The 20,952-nt window shown below is 38.3% G+C and overlaps 1 pseudogene and 2 gene segments (V, D, J or C); all 3 read left to right on the top strand.

The window, feature by feature from the left end:
- Positions 1-269: 269 nt before the first annotated feature.
- Positions 270-727, top strand: LOC110324123. The segment is given in 2 exon segments: positions 270-315; positions 399-727. Coding segments are annotated over 2 exon segments (375 nt in total).
- Positions 728-3,796: 3,069 nt separating this feature from the next.
- LOC110324122 lies at positions 3,797-4,253 on the top strand. The segment is given in 2 exon segments: positions 3,797-3,842; positions 3,925-4,253. Coding segments are annotated over 2 exon segments (375 nt in total).
- A 3,349-nt stretch (positions 4,254-7,602) lies between these two features.
- On the top strand, positions 7,603-8,172 carry LOC110323980 (annotated as a pseudogene).
- Positions 8,173-20,952: the final 12,780 nt, after the last annotated feature.

Here is a 20,952-nt window from a genome sequence, read left to right as displayed (position 1 = left end):
CTGCTCAGAGCTCAGGGAAAATGTATGGGATGCATTTCCACAGAGAGGATTAGGACTCGGACCTGAGTATCCTGCTGCCTGACCCATGTGCATTTTTAGTCTTTCCTGTCCAGTTCTCCAGCTGGACTAGGTTCTTATGAAAAATGTACCCTGCTCATGAATATGCAAATTCATTGAATCTCTGACAGTATATACAGGGATTTCCACACCTTAAAAACAACCTATGACCAGTGTCCTCTCCACAGTCCCTGAACACACTGACTCTAACCATGGAATGGAACTGGATCTTTCTCTTCCTCCTGTCAGTAATTGCAGGTAAGGGGCTCATCAGTTCCAAATATTATGAAGAAACAAGGCCTGAGATGGCACAGACATCCACTCTGCTTTTCCCTCCACAGGTGTCCACTCCGAGGTCCAGCTGCAGCAGTCTGGAGCTGAGCTGGTGAAGCCTGGGGCCTCAGTGAAGCTGTCCTGCAAGGCTTCTGGTTACACATTCACTGACTACAACATGCACTGGGTGAAGCAGAGGCCTGGACAGGGCCTTGAGTGGATTGGAAGGATTTATCCTTACAATGGTGATACTAGGTACAATGAGAAGTTCAAAGGGAAGGCCACACTGACTGCAGACAAATCCTCCAGCACTGCCTACATGAAGCTCAGCAGCCTGACATCTGAGGACACTGCTGTCTATTTCTGTGCAAGACACAGTGTTGTGACCACATCCTGACTGTGTCAGAAACCCTGGAGGCAGCAAGCTGCCCTGGGACTGAAATAATAGAAAAGATTAACCTGTAGGTTTACTTAGAAATAGTAATTTTTTTAATAGTACAGAATACAGATTATTGAGGGCATGGCGAGGGGAATTGTGGGGAAAATAAAGACAGAGAAAGGCAGAGAGAGAAGACAACAGATGCCCTTTTCTCATATTTACACCTTATTACAAATGGGAATTGCTAGCCACTAGGAATGCATATGAGTTTGTGAGCATCATTGATGATAATGTAGAAACAACTTAAATATATATGATGAGACGATAGTCATCATCTCCAGATAACCAAAAGATATTTCTCCCTGCATCTGAGCCCTCTAAGCAAGATAGATGCATGGATATGTTACTGCTGAAGTCACACTGGCAACTTCACAGTTATAGGAAATCCACCTGCAGGTGAGTTACTGTCCAGCAGGGGGCACAATGGGGCCAAGAATCTCCTGCAGAAAGATGTGTTGGCTGTGTGGAGGACTTTGTATCCTCTGTGGTTTCCTTTCTTAACATACATGTATCTATTGTGATTGACATGTAACGTTTCCATGCTCAACCACTGTGAAGATTCTCTGTTAAACACTTCAAAGATTTATACTTTCTTGTTTTTTAATGTATATAAACTGGGACCTGCCACATCTCTCAGATACTGTGCCACATTCCAGGCAGCCTAAAGAAGCTGACACATATACAGCAGAGGACTGCCTGGTCTGGCCTCAGTGGGAGAAGATGCATCTAACCTTCTAGAGACTTTAGCCCCTGGGTGGGGAGGTTAGGTGGTGGCAAGGGGGTGTCTTCTTGAGACAGGGGCAGAGGAGGAATGGCATGAGGAAGTGTAGGAGGGCATTGACTTAACTGTAAAAAATAAAAGTAATAAAAAATAAATATTAAAATGTATACAATGTGTTCTGACAAATGATATTCTTTCCAAAGTTATTCCTGAATCTTCAACACTCACCCAACAGCACACCCTTTCATATTTTTTTATAAAAAGAAAAAATATGGAAAGGGTTAAATGAGTTAAAGTATAAGAACACACACACACACACACACACACACACACACACACACCGTTCCTGACTGTTGTGTAGTTAACAACTGCTTTCTAATTGGAAAGACTTCATCTCAGGTAAACATTGTCAAAAGCCCATGTCTATAGATGACACAGGCACAGTAGACCCTAGCTGCATTGTTAATGGTCAAGTTAACAAAATGCCTTGTAATATACATTCATATGCAGTAGATTATTGCTGCTCTCATTTTTGATCACAGAAGCTTCTGTGTGAAGGGTGTAATGATCGATGTAGCCACCCATGACTGCTCTAGGTACAGAGAATGAATGCCTGAATTCTCAACCACAGATAACTCACCTATACCAATGTTCCACCTGAAACCCAAGGACAATCACAAAAGAAGGTTTGGAAAGAACATAAGATCAGAAGTGGGGTGGACAGACATGATATAAAATCTCAGGATTTGTCAGTATCACATGAAGTCTCAGCACAAGAACTGAACAAATCAAGCTAAAGTTACAGCCTGACAGACTGCGAACAAGCTGAGTAGGTAGAAAAATCTGTTTGCCACACCAGCAATAATAATTTGATCTCTTGGACCCACATCGTGAAATACAAGAATTGAATTTCCATTTTTCCCCCTCGGATGAATACACTATACCTTGGTACATGTGTTTTCTCTTCTTGCCAAAAAAGAAAGTATAACAATTAAAAGAAAATAAGAAAGTATAATAATTAAAAGAAAATCTTACATGGATGGGGAGGAATGTCTGAGGTCCCACATCAACTTGAGGTGCTATTGGCATTTGTTGACTAATGGACAAAGTTTAGTTACTTTTAGGGAATATTTCTGGATGTTTCCTAATTTTTTTTAGTGAATGATCCCACCTGTGTGTCTGTGCATATCACTAATTGGAACTACTGTTTTTTATTGAATGAAACTAAAGAGGTCAGGACTTTTGGAGATAAACTTATGGGAAGATCATAAGGGAAACCAGAGGGATATAGTGAGGATAGTTATGTTCTCATTATGATTTTCTTATGAATGAAAATTCTAAAGAATTAAAAATTAATTCTGAAAGTTAAAACAGTCCTGAAAGTTATAAAAGTTTAGTATTTTCATACAAGTGTATTTTGTACCTTGTTAATGTTTTTCTTCTAACCTCTACCCTTCCTTTTCTTGCCCTCCTATTTTTCACTTTATTGTACTAGAAATATTCATTTATACATCACTGTTTTTGTATGCATTAGTTTATGTAACAGTGTGGTAGCTAAGAACTATTGAGAGACTCATTTAATGCCTGTGTTTCTAGTATGGTCTTAATTAATACAATTATCTCTTGTTGCATTCATTTAACTATAATTGAATTAGGTTCCCTATTCTTTTAGAATGAAAAACTTATTTTGTGTTATCTGTATCATCATGTCTTTGTGATGTAATCTTCTCTTGACAGAGTTTATTTCTCTAATTTAGTTATTGTGATGGTGCTGCAATAATCATTTATGCACAAATATTGCTGAAGTATATTTATGTGATCATTTGGGTGATTTTTTAGTATATAACATGGTGGAATGGCAAGTATTAATTGTAAGTATTGTAAGAATGTAAATTCTCTAAACATAGTTGTTTTTGAAATTTTCCATCACTATCATCACCCTTAAAACCATCTGTAATTTCATCTGTTAACCTTGCACAGGTGGAGCACCTGTCTCAGGCTGGAAATCTATTCAGAGCTTAGGCCCAGATGTTATATACACAGCATCTGCACAGGGCTCATGGAAATTGCACGGGATGAATTTCCCCCGAGATGAATAGAACTTGGACTTCAGCATTATTCTGCCTAACCCAGGTGTCCTCTACCCTCTTCTTCTTCAGCAGGAGTAGGTCCTTATCTAACAAGTACCTTGCTCATGAATATGTAAATCATTTGAATCTCTGATGGTAAATTCAGGGATGTTCACACCACAGAACAACATATGATCACTATCTTCTCTACAGTCACTGAGTATACAGAACTTCATTATGGGATGGAGCCAGATCATCCTCTTTCTGGTGGCAGCAATTACATGTAAGGGGCCCCAAGTTTCAGACCTGACGATGGGCCACACACTCAGGTGATAATGGAACCCTCTCTATCATTTTCTCCATAGGTGCCCACTCCCAGGTCCAGCTGCAGCAGTCAGGAGCTGAGCTAGCGAGTCCTGGGGCCTCAGTGAAGCTGTCCTGCAAGGCTTCTGGCTACACCTTCACCGACCATATTATAAGTTGGATAAAAAAGAGGCCTGGGCAGGGCCTTGAGTGGATTGGAAGGATTTATCCTGTAAGTGGTGAAATTAATTACAATCAAAAGTTCATGGGCAAGGCCACATTTTCTGTAGACCAGTCCTCCAGCACAGTGTACATGGTGTTGAATAGCCTGACATCTGCAGACCCTGCTGTCTATTACTGTGGAAGGCACAGTGTTACAACCACATCCTGAGTGTGTCAGAAACCACAGAGGAGGAGCAAGCTGCCCTGGAACTGAGAGGACTCAGAGAAGATTATTCTGTAGAATTGCTCATAAGTAATTATTCTGAATGTCCATTTTTGTGTCTTTTCCTTAGTGGCCTATAATGTTTTTGTCAACTTTTCAAGACGACATCTATGAATTATGTTGATTTAGGATGCTCCTAAGTTTTCCTTGTAAATAAAACTTGTAATACCTTGTAAGTGTGTTCACCAATGACTATCTGCATTGACATGTTTCTTTCTAATAAAACATCAAAAAAAAAAAGAAACTGTGATTTATTCATGATAAATATATTTCTGGATTCTGAGATGAACCAGACCTTTTGTTGGAACTGGTAGGAATACAATATAATATAAATTTTACCTGTAAAATCCAACCAATCTCTAGTCAAGCAAAAACTCATTTCACACACTTAAGTCTTATGTGATTTCCTGGTTTGTCATTAACTCTGGCTGTGTTGTCCAGCAGAAGATCCAGTTTCTTGTAATGTTACAGATATTTATAACAGAAAGCATAGTCACATAAGTATAATTCTGAAAAGTTGTAAGTATTGTTAAATCATTTTTTACAGATCTCATTTATCAATTCAATTTATGTACATGCCTACAGAGTTAGGCTTTGATGTTATATGATAACACCTGGTCTCAAAAAATTTGTCTTAGTCCCAGTTGTCAGCCCTAAAGTCACTAGACTATAGAGAACATGGATCTATATGGCTACAGCATCAACTATTAGAGTTGATCGCACACTTGTACCACATCCTTGTGCTACAGAATATTTGTAAACTGGTGTGTCTCTGAATCTGCCTGTGTTTATTGTGCTCTGTTTTTGGTGCTTTTCCTTCTGTTTATTTTTTTGTCCTGTTCCAGTTTGTTTGCTTTTCCTTTGTCTTATTTATTTTTTCTTTTTCTTTTTAATTACATTTAGGGATTGTTTGTCTTCTAATTAGGTACAGAGATGGATTCTAGGGAGAAAGATCAGCGAAGAGTTGGGAAGGGGAATCAGTAATCAGAATATATTGCATGAAAAAGCCTATTTTCAATTAAAAATTAGAAAAAAATAGGCATCAAAATGTGTCCTGTCTACAAGGAACAAAGACAAAGATGGAGCAGAGAGTGAGGGAATGGCTAACCAATAACCAATCCAGGTTGAGACCCATCCAATGATCAAGTACCAAACTCTGATACTATTAATGACACTCTATTATGCTTGCAAACCAGAGACTAGCCTGACAATCCTCTGTGAGGCTCCACTTAGCAGTTGGTAACTAAAACAGAGGAAGAAACTCACAGCCAAACATTGGATGGATTTCTGGGACTCTTATGGAAGAGTTGAGGGAAGGATTAAGTTCCCCAAAGGAGACATGAACTCCATAGGAAGTCCAATAGGGTCAACTACCCTGGAGCCTAGGAAGTTATCAGCATACAGGGTCTGGACCTCACCCTCAGCCCCCTGCACATATGAAACAGATGTGCAGTTCCATATTAGGTCTTAATATGAATCCTCCAATGACTGGAGCAGGATATATCCCAAAGCTGATGCCTGTCTGTGAAATATGTTTAACTGGCTAGACTGCCTGTCTGGCCTCTGGGAATGCATGTGGCTAATGATGCAGAGACTTGACATGCCAGAGTGGGTGGGAGAATACACAGGGCTGTCCCAATATTTCAGAGGAGAAGGAGGGAGCAATTGCGTGAGTAACTGTATGAAAGGATAGTGGGATGGGATTGGGGGTAGTGACCAGGTTGTAAAGTAAATAAATAAATTAATTAATGAAAATTATAAATTAAAAAAGAATTCTGATAACATCATTTTTGTGTAAATCCCACATAAGCCTAAGTTCCCAGTCTGTATGTTTCCTGTCTCTGTTTAAATTGTTTAAAGTATAATCTTAGGCCAAGACTTAATAAAGGATTTAAGGCAAAGACATATGTAAAACGTATAATGCTAAGGTGTAGTGAAAGATAAGTAAAATGTATGGGCTTTAAACCATGTGTTTGAGTGTGTGTGTGTGTGTGTGTGTGTGTGTGTTTCTGTGTGTATCTGTGAATTTCTGTATGAGTGTATCTATTTGTGTGTGTATATGTATGTTTCTCTGTGTTTCTGTATTTTCAGTAATTAATCTGTAAGTGCATATCTTCTAGGAAGACCTATTTTTTTGAGGGGGGTCCCTGCAGGTGTCAGAGCAACCCATGCATAGAGATGAGAATGAGAACATGATTCAGATTGACTTTTTCAACCTGGCTCTCACTTGGAGAAATCTAAGAAAAGTTAGATTAGGTATATATAAACACAACAGTACTTGAAACAGTTTCTCTAGGCAATATGAATTTCCACAATCATTCCAATTCCAGCTTCATAGTAAAGCTTAAGGTGTGACTACATAGAAACTATTTTATGACTTTCTTGTGACCATGAGACTGGGTTCTACAACTAAAAGGCCTAGAACATAATGTGGTCTCTGATCAACAATCTAGAGCTCAGTAGGACATAAAGTATATGTGACATATCCTCTAATAATAGGTAATGATATAGGGAGGGAAAAGACTGGAATAATCATTTTGGGGATTTAGGATGAGGTCTGTCCTTACAGGTAGCAAATGGGTCACCAGGTTGTTAAGAAATTCTTCTCTTGGCTTTCTGTATGGAGTCCAGGTATTTGATTTTATCTCCTTCATTGAGGAGACAACCCTACATGAATAAAATTCCTGGTTCTCATAGTTCTTCTCTGTGAGTATAAGGCCCTCATGCCCTCAATAATTTCACTGACAATGCCATCAGCAATTTTGCTAAATATTTGTTGCCATGGGATAGGGTAAGAAAAATCTCTAAACAAATTATGTCTAGAGAGTCTGAGGAACATATGCAGAGCTGGGTGTTTCCTGAAAATTCCCAGTGTTTATTCTTCTCACTTAACCACATAATAAACCCAGGAATCCATCTCCTATATCAGTTAATCCTTGTTGTGATAGACACAAGATCTGATAGTATTCACTATAGTTAGTTGCTAAAATCTGTGTCACCCTCCTGGACCATCTTCAGAAAAAGAAATGACATAATTTTGAGGCCTGCTATGTCACCATGAAAACTGTATATCTCATAGTAGGATGAACTCTTCAACTGGGATATTGGACCCTGGAATGACTTTACTCAAGCAAGTAAAAGACTTATATGACAAAACGTCAAGCCTTGAAGAAAGACATTGAAGAAGATATCAGAAAATGGAAAGATCTTCCATGCTTTTGGATTGGTAGGATTAACATAGTAAAAATGGCCATCCTAGGCATGGTGGCTATGGACATGTTGGGCAGTGGCTAACATGTTCCAAGGCCTGGAAGGCCAAGCTATCAAGTCAGGTTCAAGATCCCTGAAGCCCCCAGGCAAGAGAATCAAGCCATCTTTTTGGAAGTACAGAAGAAGGTATTCCTCCAAGCAAGCCTAATAGGATGGCATCTAATATTTTTGGACCAACTGAAGAACCTAAAATCATATTCAAGCTGACAAGTCCTCCAGGAGGCAAAAGAAGTGGGATCTTCTATGAATCAACTCCTTTGAAAACTCGACATGGTCTACACCCACCCAGTGGGAAAACCAGTGACATATTCGGGTCCCCAGTTACTGCCACTGCACCTCTGGCACACGCAAGCAAGGCAAAGGATCATGGTTTGCTGTGTGAAGATGAAAACTCTTAAGTCTGACCTGAAAGCTGCAACAAACTCCACCCAGAGGAGAGCCAGGCAAGAAAGGAAGCTCAAAAGAAGCAGAGAATACAAAGATATCTGAGCCCACACCTACAGTTGACAGTCAGCTCAGACTGGGGCCACAACCTGGCTCCCACAGCAAAGTTCTGAACACGCCAGGAAGCAAACCCAGCCTATTTTCCTATTGAGAGACTCCTGCTCTGCCTGTAAATAGATCAGACAGAGGCAGGGTATTGACTGTTATGGTTTCCTTTACTCCAATTGAGAGCAAAGTTCTGAACACTCCAGGAGAAAAACCCAACCTCTTTTACTATTGAGAGACTCCTGCTCTACCTGCAAATAGATCAGACAGAGACAGGGTATTGAATGTGACTGTTTCCTTTACTCCAAATGAGTTGGGGTGGGAGAGGGTTTGTCATGCATATGGATTTGACTGCTCATAGGCCTTGTTGTCATTGGAAGAGCTGGACAGAGGGCAGTGCCTTCTAGACTACCAAGATATATACTGTGGGAATAAATTGGGATGTTCTTGTCCCTCCTCTTTAATTACTCTCTGTGAAAGAGTTCTGTAAAGTTGTGAGTAAGGCAGAAGAGATGTGGTCCATTTACAGAAAGATCCACAGGGTCTTTCTTGTCCTTGTTTCAGCAGTCTGCTGGCTGTTGGGCATCTACATGTGGTTAGGTTGTAAAAGAATGAAAACTACCATCACTGTGGGTTGGAGGAGACACACATAAATGGAAACTCTTAAGTGGAAAATACATTAGGACTTTATTTTCAGCAAATACCTATCACTGAATGCTTCCACCTCTGAGATACCTCAGAACCATAATATCTCCTCTTCTTCCACACCCATTATGTCACTCTGTAGTTTTGAAACATGGTTGCTCTTTGTGGTAGCAGTCAATAGGAAATCAAGCCAGTACTTTCAGTCCTGTCCTTGGTGGACTTTTTTTTAAAAAAAACAGATATTCTGAGTTGTCCCATACATGCACCTAAAACCATGGGCAGGTCTGAGGTAGCAGCCTGTCTTCATCTATAGTTGACTTGTTTCCTGACATGCCAGATTTGCTTATGGGTTCTTCCTTTTGTTTGTCTTATCAGCCTTAAGCATAGGCTTTAGTTCCACACCGTGAGGGGTTCTCCCTGTTCATGGTTCTTCCTGTTCATAAGGTCTCTGGAATCTGCAGGGCCGTATATGTTCAGGTATTGGGTGGATTCCTGCTCTCCTGTCTTGCTTTGTTCCTGTAGTTGGGAGGAAAGCCAGCTAAAGGATGTTGGGTTGAGTTGGCCTCTTTACCAATGTATGGAAGAGTGTTTTTAGTGTCAGCTTCTTATAAATACCTGTGCACTACTTCAAAACTTAGAAAAGTGCTATTCTGTACACCAAAGCACAAGAGCTTCCCAAGCTGCCTTTAGCAAACTATACTTCTTCACTTTGCTCATAAACAGTGGTCCTTAGGCCAGGATACTTAGTGCTTTGGCAGTAAAGTCACAACTGTCATTTGAGCTTCACAGTCATATCACTTCATCTCTCAGCCAGATGTCCTTCCTGTTCAACCCTTGAGGGGTTCCTTGTTTCCCCTCTGGTGTGCACCTGTGAAAAGGGCTTCTGAGTGGTGCTACTTTTGCTTCTAGTACCCACAGAGAGCTTCACAACAGTTGCCAGAAACGGCCTTGGTAAATTTTGGAAAAGTGGTGATCCTGCAGTCATACTCACACTAACCTACTAATGCCTGCAGCAGCCACCTGCAGAGCTCTGCTTCATACCTGGTCTGTTAAGGGGTCTGAGCAGAGCTTTGTTTCCCTTTTCTGTTTCTCTGTATCCTGAAGTCAAGAAACATTTCTTACATGTAACGTTCTGTAAATCAGATGTCTTGTGATTCAGTCATTATGAGGATGTCATTTGGAATTCAGAACAGCTTTTTTTCCATTTAATAAAATGTCATAAATGATGTTTGCTTTATTTAGCCCAGATGCTAACTTCTTTAGCTTAGAAGGAAATAATACAATGATAGAAATAAACCTTTTATAGCTACTCTCTTATGTATAAAATGATTTGTGATTTCCAAAGTGGATTGTCAAGAGGAATCTAACATCACTATGTTGATCCTGCTGTTAGCCCAGTGTGATAAAAGAGCCAAGCTCATCTTGCTGGCCTGGATGGCTGGGAGGATATGTGGACCTGTGACAGTGACCCACAGCAGGGGCTGCCTTATATATTTCCCCACCTTTTCAGCTCTTCTACTACAACTAGACTCAGTGTGTAAATCTGTACATTTGTGCCAAGCTAAATCCAGTGTTATACAATTGTCACCTACATTAAGCCTTAAAACATTTTAAAAATGTATATGGTGTCAGAGCAAGAAGCCTGTCCTTACATCATAATGCAATTTTAATAGGAACATTCTGTCATTTTTTATAAGAGAGAATTTTTGAATTAAACTTAGTAACCACAAAAACATGACCACCCTAACAAAATCAATCAAGAGATTCACTGCAATCTCCATCAAAATTTCAAACACCTTTCAGTACAGAACTTGAAAGGATAACATTCTATGTCATGAAGAAACAAAACAAAACAAAACAAAATAAGAATAACAGAAACAAATTCTAATGACAGCTAAAACAATTCCATAAATCACAATCCCTGATTTCAACTTCTACTACAGAGCTATAGTAGTAAAACTAGTATGGTACTAAAATTAAAACAGTCAGGTTGATCAGTGGAATTGAATAACAGACCCTGAAGTACATTGACACACCTATAGACATCTGATTTTTGCTTTTGTTTTTGTTTTATAAAGAAGCCCGAAGTACTCAATTAAAGAAAGTCAGTATCTTTAACAAATGATGTTGGACTTATTGGATGTTGCCATGTATAAGAATGCAAATAGATCAATATCTATCATCCTGCAACAAACTTAAGTCCAAGTGGTTTAGATCCCTCAACATTAAAACAGATACACTCAGGGCCTAATGGAAGAGAAGGTGTGGTATAGTCTAGAACTAATTGGCACAAGGGAAAAGTTCTTAAACAGAATACCATTATACAGTTGCTTAGGTTAACAATTAATAAATGTGATCTCATGAAACTGTAAAGCGTCTGTAACCAAAGGATACTGTCAAAAGGATAAAACAGAAGCCTACAGAATTATGTTTACATCATCTCCACATGTGACAGAAGCCTGATTTCCAAAGTACATAAAAAACTCATGAAAGTAGCATCAACAAACTAAATAATTCAATTAAAAACAGGCTATAGATCTACAAAGAACTCTTAACATGGAATCTCTAGTGTCATAGAAGGACTTAAAGAAATGTTTAACATCCTTAGACATTAGGGAAATTGAAATAAAAAAGACTTTGAGATGCCTTGTTACAGCTGTTCGAATGACTACAATGAAAAACTCAAGTGACATCTGTGATGGCAAGAGTATTCCACAAACACATCTATCTTCTTTCTTGCTTAAGTTGAGGCATTTTGACCACTGAGGAAACCATGATATTGCAATCTGTGAGAGAATGAGAATAGGAGATTTGATCCTGTTTCCAGATATGATACAGTATGCAATGGGGCTCAGGCATAGTGCAAGTAGTGCTTGGGTCCTCAAGTGTTATTCAGAAGCATCAATATTGCCCCAAAACAGAAGATACTGATAGGCATATATGGTCATTGAAAATAGGCCCCAGTCAGAGGAACAGGGTGAAATAATCTACAGAGTAAATGTTGAATGGGAGAATGCTAGAAACCAAAGTAGTTGTGTATTGCAAAGCAATCAGTTTCATGAAACAGAAGCACATATTGTAATTCATTAGTTTAACTCAGGACTGGACATCATCTAACCATAATCTGACAGAGCCCAGACTTTGTGAATAATTCTCTTGTGACATGAATATACCTGTATAAGTCCATTCTTCTTAAGCAGGCAAGCACTCTTCCACATTAACATCCATTATAGTTATCATCATCGCACTACACTGTACTAAGACATACAATCTTTTAGACATCACCAAGATCAGAACAGAAGTTGAAATATCACATAGAGCCTATTGAGCACCCTGAGTTGTAGTGATCAGTATTGCTCTATAATGGGGTATCGCACTGATGGTGCTATCTCATGAACTGATAGTATCCAGGACATCATAGCAATTCTGAGCAATGACAGAAGATAAACTATACAACTGTTTCCAGCAACTTCTCTCCCATAATATTAGGAACAATCAATTTGTGATTCTGATGTTATAGTAAAACATATATGAATAACCTCACTTTCTCTAGCATGCATATCTGTGTTAATATGTGTAGCTATGCTTCAAAAATTGAATACACTTTCACACACAAAAAAACCTATATTATTTGAATCGTTTTTCTCATTCTTAGGAACAACTTTAAAATCCATCCTTCATTGTGAAATGATTCAGCTCCTGAAAGGCTTACCAACACACGTGCTATCCTGGAGTAAGTGGATGCTGAACTAGGAAATATAGACAGTGAAAGTTAACCTATGTAAAGAGACTCAACCTTTACCAATGAGGATCCTTGTTAAGGAGATCTGTCTCCCCTCATCTCATCAAACTCATGCAACTGCAATATGGGAAACAGGTTGAGTCACAGCATACAACCCATTGATTTGTATTTTCTTCTTAATGTGAATACATTTTTCTATAGTTGTTAACTTCTTTGTGAGTAACACAGTGATTCCTCTTCCTTAGATTGTCTCTTCTATCTGCATATCCCAGGAACTCATTCATAGACACATTGTAGGGGTGTAGGGGTGCTTGGGGCTGCATCTGAGCTCAAGAGTCATTGTGGTCATCTGACCTCAGATGCTCTGCCCCAGGTATAGTCTGATGAAGGCAGCAAAGACTCTTCTCTTCTATTGTCACTGTATTACACATGGGGAATGCTGGATTCAGTTGCCACCAGTGAAGACCCCAGGTTTGAGTGGGTTATTGATGATAATCTAGAAACCCCTTGAATACAATCTCTGAAACATCACTCATCATCCTCAGGTAAAGAGATATTTCTCTCTGCAGCTGAGCTCTGTTAGTATTTAGGCTGTCAGTATATGTTACTGGTCAAGCCAGCCTGGGCAACTTCAGTAAAAACCATGACACACTTACATGTAGGGGAGCTCAGCATCATCATAAGGCACAACGAAGTAAAGAATCCCCATTATAGAGATTTGGAGGGTAAGAGAGAACTCTGATTCCTCTATGGTTTCCTTTCTTAAGTATATTAGATAACCTGCACCTGATATGATTGTCATGTAAAGTATACGTGTTTAAGCACAATAAAGATTCATTGTTAAACATCCTACAGGTTTATATTTCTTACTTATTTTATTGCTTTTATTTACATTTTCCATTCTTTCTGGAAATAAAACTTCATACAATGTATTCTACTTGCTTACTCATCTCTTCCAGCTCCTCTTAGATCCTTTATACTTCCCCATTAGTAAACTGTACATCCTTTCTTTCTTTCTTTCTTTCTTTCTGTAGAAAGCAAACCCATTGGCCAATTTTTTTTTAAAAAAAGATTAACAACAAAGAAACAAAAAACAAAGAATTTTACACACACACACACACACCACAACATATATTACAAGTCTGGAAAAATTATAGATAAGCAAAAGTCAAGTGAGACCAAAATATATGCAAAAAATGTGAAATGACAAAATATATCTGCAAAAATACAATTGAATTTATTTTGTTTACCTTCTCATGGTAAACATGTGTTCATCCTTAAGTCTGATTAATATATACAATGATGTGAATTATTTGCAAGCAAATTTCATTTGCAGAAACTTCTTAGGTGAGAGATTGTGTCCATGTGCCTTTCTCAACCTTGGCACCCTGTTTGAATTGCATTTGTGCAGGCTTTGTGCATATTATATTGTCAAAGTCTCTATGCAGCATAAAGGGAGAGAAAATAAATTAATGATCTTATATAGTGCTAGAGATGACATTCCGCCACATCAGCCTTTAGATAAAATGTACCCACTAGTGTCTGACTGCTATATACTTACCAACTGCTTTCTAACTGAATTTGTGGCTGGGTCTCTAGGAAAGACCTCATCCAAGGTAAACATTTTCAAAAGCCCACAGCAGGGGATGAAATAGGTCTTAGCAGACCCTAGTAGTATTGCTAATTGTCATATTGTCAAACAGATAAACATTTATATTTATATCAAATAGTTTAGTCTTGCTCTTAGCCTTGATCATAGAAACTTCTATTTTCTGTTTGTTTCTTTTTTGTATGTATACCGATTAATGCAGACATTCATAACTGTTCAAAGTACTGAGAATGAATGTATTAGGATTCAAGCACAGAAATGTTATCTATTTTAATCTCCCATCCAAAAATCAAGGGCCATCACAAGAGATTATTAGAAAGAATGTAAGAATTAGAAGTGGGATGGATAGTCAAGAAATGCTATCTCAGAAATTGGCAGGACAATTGTACAGATGTCATAGTAGCTACAGTTACCAGAACAAGACCTGAAAGAATCAAGCCAGTCTACATTTGATAATGAGAACACATAATATCTAAGAACTACTATTGAGAGACTCATGTAATGTCTTCATTTCTGAGACTGTCTCCATTAATAGAGTTCCTTATGGTTGCACTGATTTTCCTAAATGTGACATAATTTCCATATTATTTCATATAAACTCTATTGTGTTGTATCTTTTCATTATGCAGTCATCTGCTGACTGCAATGTACTTTATTTTCATAAGTGAGTTCTTGTATATACATCTGCAATACACTTTGTTGTGCCAATATTTCTGAAGTATGATTCCTGCTAGTCATTTCACTCTGTTTTTAGTGTGCAACCTGCTTAAATTTTGAGTATTAATTTTATGCATCTAAAAGATGCTCTAAATTCTTATAACAACAGGCTTTGAAATTTCTAGTCATCATTGTCATTTCAACCACCACTTAGAAATTGTTCTGTTTTTACTGGAACAGAACAACTGCCTAAGACCTGAATGAAACACTGAGATCAAAGGCCCTGATGTTATAACTACAGCACCTTCACAGGAATCAGCTACGGGATATAGGATGCACTTCCTCAGACAGTTGTCTTCTAAATCCATCTCTAGCTATACTAGGTCCTTAAGTAAGAACTACATTGTCATGCATAAGCAAATCACATATGTGTATGGTTGTTACATACAGAGATGTCCACATTCCCCAAACAACCTATGATCAGTGTCATCTTCATATTACTGAACATGCTGGTCCTCACCATGGAATTGAGCTGTATCTTCTTCATATTGGTAGCCCCTATATGTAAGAGGCTTCCCATTTCCAACCTTTAAATGGAGACAGGGGACTGATATGACAATGCTATCCATTCTGCCTTTCTCTCAACAGGTGTCCACTCCCAGGTCCCGCTGCAGCAATCTGGACTTGAGCTTGAGAGGCCTGAGGCCTCAATGAAGTTGTCCTTCAAGGCTTCTGGCCACACCTTCAATGACTACAATGTGCACTGGGTAAAACTGAGACTGGACAGGGCCTAGAGTGCATTGGATGGATTTACTGTAAAAATGGTGATACTGGTTATGCTCAGCAGATATAGTACAAGGCAAAACTGAGAATAAATAAAACCTCTAGCACAGCCTACATAGAGCTTTATAGCCTGATATCTGAAGACTCTGTGGTTTATTACTGTGCAAGACACAGTGTTGCAACAACATCTTGAGTATAACAGAAACCCTGGAGGAGCAGGTAGCTTCCCTGGGACTGAGGGGACAGAAAATATGAGCCTGAAGATTTGCTTGAAAATAAGCATTCAGAGTGTCCTTGTGTCTGTCACCTTCTCTAACTACTATAGTTCTTTTGTCAAATTTTATAGAGAACATCTTCAAATAATGTGGTTCTTATGTAGGTTGCTAATAGAGTATTCCCTACCTTGTCAATCTCCTCACCAATTACCTCTTTCATTGACTTTCTTACTCAATCAAACAATAAAAAATAGAAACTGTGCTTATTTACTGTGAAATAAATATCACTGGATTCTAAGACATTTGGACTTTCATTGAAGTACCTTTGAATAAATATAGTATGATTATGACCAGCAAAATTAAAATCAACCACATTTGGGTAAATAAATATCTTTTCACACTCTTAAATATTATGTGACCTCATGTGTATTACTAACTCTGATTGTGTGGTCCAGCAGGAGTTCCAGTCTCCTAGAATATAACCGACACTACATCAAAAATGCACTACTATATAATTTTATATCCTCTAAGCTAATCAAAGTATTATTAAATAACTTTTCAATAAACTTCATTATTCAAGTTAATGTGTGTAGATGGAAATTGAGGAAAGTTCTGAGTTCAAACATATGCCCTGGTTCCAAATCTCAGTACCCAGGAAGTTATCCCCATGTTTTTACAGAACATGGACCTACATCGATGCAGCATTATCCAAAAAATCTGTTGAATACCTGGTGGTCACACTTGTTCAATAGAGTGGTTGATTTTGGCATGGTAGACTACTTTTAGATAGTGTCCATCAGTTGTGCTGGCTATTAACTCATTATAGTTTTGGCATGGTAGAGTACTTGTAGACAGTATCCAATAGTTGTGTTAATTATTAACTCACTTTAATATCAGTAGTCATTATAGATAGATCCACCAACATCAATGAAAATACTGAGATTCATGGAGACCTTGAAAACAACTAAGGCATATCTCATCAACCATCTATGAAATATCTACTCAACACTACCAGGTAGATAAAGAAGCGGGAAGGAAGAGGCATAGTCTGGGGACTGCATGTGAGCCCATAAACATACTTATATAAGCAGGTTCTCAGAAACATCAGGGGGCACTGTAGATCCACTAATCACTAGGAAGCAAATGGCAGCAGAAGCTGATATATTTATGCATTGAGAGTATTCCACCAACAATTGTGGATTTCATTGCCAAAACTGATACCTTCAAATTGGAATGTAGTGTAAATTTTAGATGTTCTTGCTAAGAAACCTGAAGAACTTCGTTGTTAAATGATATCAACCACATATGATGTCACCAATGAAGAATGTTGGAATCCTATTTCTTCTGGCAATGAATCAAACTATGGCATGAATCTTTTTGCAGCATAAGGTAGGGATATTTGGGCTCTGGGAGTCTGAGAGTTGTGCATAATGCTGCTGATCACTGGTGTGGGATGTACTAGAGTCTACAAATCCTCTGCATTTGTACCTGAGGGTGACAGCATGGTCAATGCACCTTCTCAGCATCACTTTTATGGTTTATTCTGGGTTTGTTCACGTGGCCCATGAACTATTGAAGTGTGGTTGACATTAATGAACATGGATGAGGTGACATGATTTTCAGTGGGATGGAAGAGTTCTGTCTGAACAGATGCCAGTATGCAATTGTGTATCTGTTTTCTCATATAGGTTTAGATCTCAGAACTCATCACCCCATTGCCTAATACAGAAAAATATTTCCTTGTTATGTCTCAAACAAATCCCTGTCTTTATCCAAGGACTACTTCTTTTCTTTCACATGTAAATTACAGAGATTATATTTGTAACTACAGGGTTGTCCACATACTCTACAGTACCTTATTAGTACCCTCTTTTCTGTTATCCACTGAGAACACAGATTCTCACCATAGACTAAAATGGGATCATCTGCTACCTGGTAGAAATGTATTCCTAGCATCAGTCCTGAAGCATTCCCAGAGAATGAAGTGACAATGGCATCATCTCCTCAGGAGTCCTCTCTCAGGTTTAACTGTAGCAGTCTAGAATGAACTGAGGAGACATAGAGCTTCGGTACATGTGTTCTTTATTAATTTTGATTCAGATAGCTTCCCTGTTTCCTATAAAAGCTTGGTGAGACAGAAGCTTGAATTTGGGCTTGAGTGGATTGGATGGATCCTCCCAAGAATTGGCACAACTAATTACGATGGTCAAAAGTTTTCTGACAAAGTCACACTGATTATCTGATTATAGACATAACCTCCAAAATAGTCTATAAGAAGCTCCGCAACCTGACATTTGAGGCCTCAGGTATCTATTACTGTGCAAGGCACAGTGTTAAAGCTTCCATCAACGTATGTCAGAAGCTCTGTCTGGCTAGGATGTTAGCTTGAGGCAGAGAAGGCAGGGGCAAGTAGCCTGAAGAACTTGGTTGAACTTGTGGTTAAGTATTGAGGAAAGGAACAACATGACTGAGAATTAACTCTCATTGCATAAGGAAATATTCTAGTCATTTGCATATAGGACTCTGACACCTCAGAGTTTAAATTAGAAAAGTTGACCCACATGTGCCCATGTTGATGTTAATTCAGCATAGGTATCTACCATAACTGGGACAATAATTTGGAGAAGAAATGTTTGAATACATATTAAATCAATGTCTAATTTATAGGAGATGACTAATATTGTTGTGGAGCCATTATTAACAAAATTTATTGATCAATCCTCCCTCTGCTCACATTGATGTCGGATAAGGCCATCCTCTGATACATGTGTATCTGAGGTCATGGCATCTGACTGAGTCCATGGACCCCCAATAGAAGATCTAGGGGAAAGACTAAAGGAGCTGAAGGGGATTGCAACCCCATAGGAAGAACACTATCAACTAATGGGACCACCCATATCTCCTAATGACTAAACCACAAACCAAAGAGTATTCAGCTTTTATTTAGATTTTCTAATATTTTTGGAGAATATCCATACAATGTATTCTGATCTCTAAATCGTTTTCCCCATTTCCTCCCAGATCCTTCCTACCTCACTCCCTCAGCATGGCTCATTATCTCTGTAGAAAGCAAAAATATTTAAAGTGGATTAAAAAAATAAACTAGCAAAAGAAAGAAACACACACAACACAAAAATAGCCTCAAACCATGGGAAACTGGCAAAAGACAAGTAGTGCTTCGAGACTCCTAGCCAGGAGAGGGTAGTGGTATAGTCACAGAGTAGGACTATGGGTATGGCTTTAAAGTCTGAGGGTCTCAGGGCTTTCTAGCTCTCTAACTGTACTGAAATGCTGAGGATAACTTCTAAAAATTCCTAAAAAGTTTCTTGCTCTTTCTGAGGGTTAAAGGTGATTAACAACTAACTGTAGCCTAACAACAGAGAATTAAGCAATGTGGCCTATGTTCAATCTCAGCAGAAACTGCTGGGCTCTAACTTTCAGCCTGCTAGTTGGAGGTCAGAGGAAGAAAAGGGAACACTTAGAAAAATGATAGAGCATTTATTACTAAGTTGTAAAAAGTTTTCTATGAAAGCTATCTAAGGGGGAAAGCAGAAAGATCTTAAACAGGGAAAGGGGAAAATTCTAAGTGGGGAAAGGCAAAATATTCTTATCTCTCTTCTTTGTCTTCAGTACTTATATATCTTTCAGGATACATGATCACATGTTACAAAGTTTATCACAAGTTCACACACAAAAAACTCAAATCATAAATTGAATTCAAAGTTTACAACAGAGAATGCTTACATGCATAGTCATTAGGAGTAATTATCTGGACAAACATCCATTATCTGTCTCAGCGCCACAGGTTCAATGAAGGTTTAAAACCATAACTAATTTATTAGTGAAGGTTTGTATAGATAAAAGTTCCCTTTTATGACCCTTGGTTAATTGTTTTACAATCTCTTGGAATGTGCTCTGAGTAGGAGAAATTCTGGTTACCATCTAAGAGCAATTAACTGGTTGCAATCGGTAGACTAGCAGAGTTCTCATTGCAGTTTTGACTATCAGAAAAGGAATTAATATAGTCACACTATAAAAGAGCTTAATAATCACATATATAATTTTAGGAATTCTTACAGGATCATCATTAAGACTTAAGTTATCTATTTGTCTATATAGCATCACTACAAGATAGTACATCTTCACGGATCTTCAGAGACCTGCTCTAAAGGGGTGCACTACTACTTAGTGATTGTTATATATGATTAATAATAGCAAGAAAACATATTAATAGCAGGAATCTTTCCTAAAATGAATCCCTTGCAGTCTTGCTTAATAAGGGAACACCTGTCACAGATTATATAAGAATCTGAAGCAGGTCATTTCATGATGATAACCTGCTAGTTATTAACTTGTCCCATTATGGCTCCTGACAAAGTAGAAGAAAACAATAGAAGTGATAAGAAACATAATATTTACAACAATACCATTTATGTCAGTGGATGTTGGTCATCTATTTCAGGGCACGTTTCCTCCTTTAAGTGTGGTTACTATGCTAAATTAAATTTTATTCAGAAAAGTAAATTTTCTTTTGCAAACATGTGTCAATCACAGAAACTTCTTGGCTAGGTATAGATCCTGTGTCCATGTCCCTCTGCAACATGGGGTTCTTCTCTGGATTCATGTGGTTCATGCTCCATGCATTTAGCCACAGCCTCTGTGAATTCACATGTGCATCAGTACAATTCTGTCTAGAATACACTCTCTGCTTGGAGCCATCTACCCCCTCAGGCTCTTACAATCTATTCAGTTTTTAAATTCCTTCTTAGAACTAAACTTGTCCTAGGAAGTTGTTGTGGGCAAGCAGGAGCAATGGCAATTCCTCAGGATCTGTGGGGACTCTCTGATCATTAACTCATATGGATTTATCCTGTGACTAGTGATTAGATGTTCGGTTAATAACATGACTTTTGGGCACACCACTGTCCACCCATGCAGGGACATAATTTCTATGACTCACAAATTAAAATAAATCACAAAGCTCATCCATTGTGCTTTCTATTCAGGTTTCTGTAGTAACTCACACAATTATAGGGCATGATCAGTACAAGACAGCCGAGACAATACTAAAAACTATTCTCTAAATCTTATCTGAATATCACAAGTTTTCATAAATTTATTACTTTTAGAACTAGTGTATAATCAGATCTGTAAAATCACACTATAATCTGAACACATAATAGTTTTGTCAATACAGGAAAATCAAAAATTTAAAACCAGGCAACTATGAATTGC

This window comes from Mus pahari, chromosome 7 (genome assembly GCF_900095145.1).
Source record: "Mus pahari chromosome 7, PAHARI_EIJ_v1.1, whole genome shotgun sequence".
NCBI classification, from domain to species: domain Eukaryota; kingdom Metazoa; phylum Chordata; class Mammalia; order Rodentia; family Muridae; genus Mus; species Mus pahari.
The sequence above is the reverse complement of the archived record's forward strand: the minus strand, read 5'-3'. Positions and strand labels throughout refer to the sequence as shown.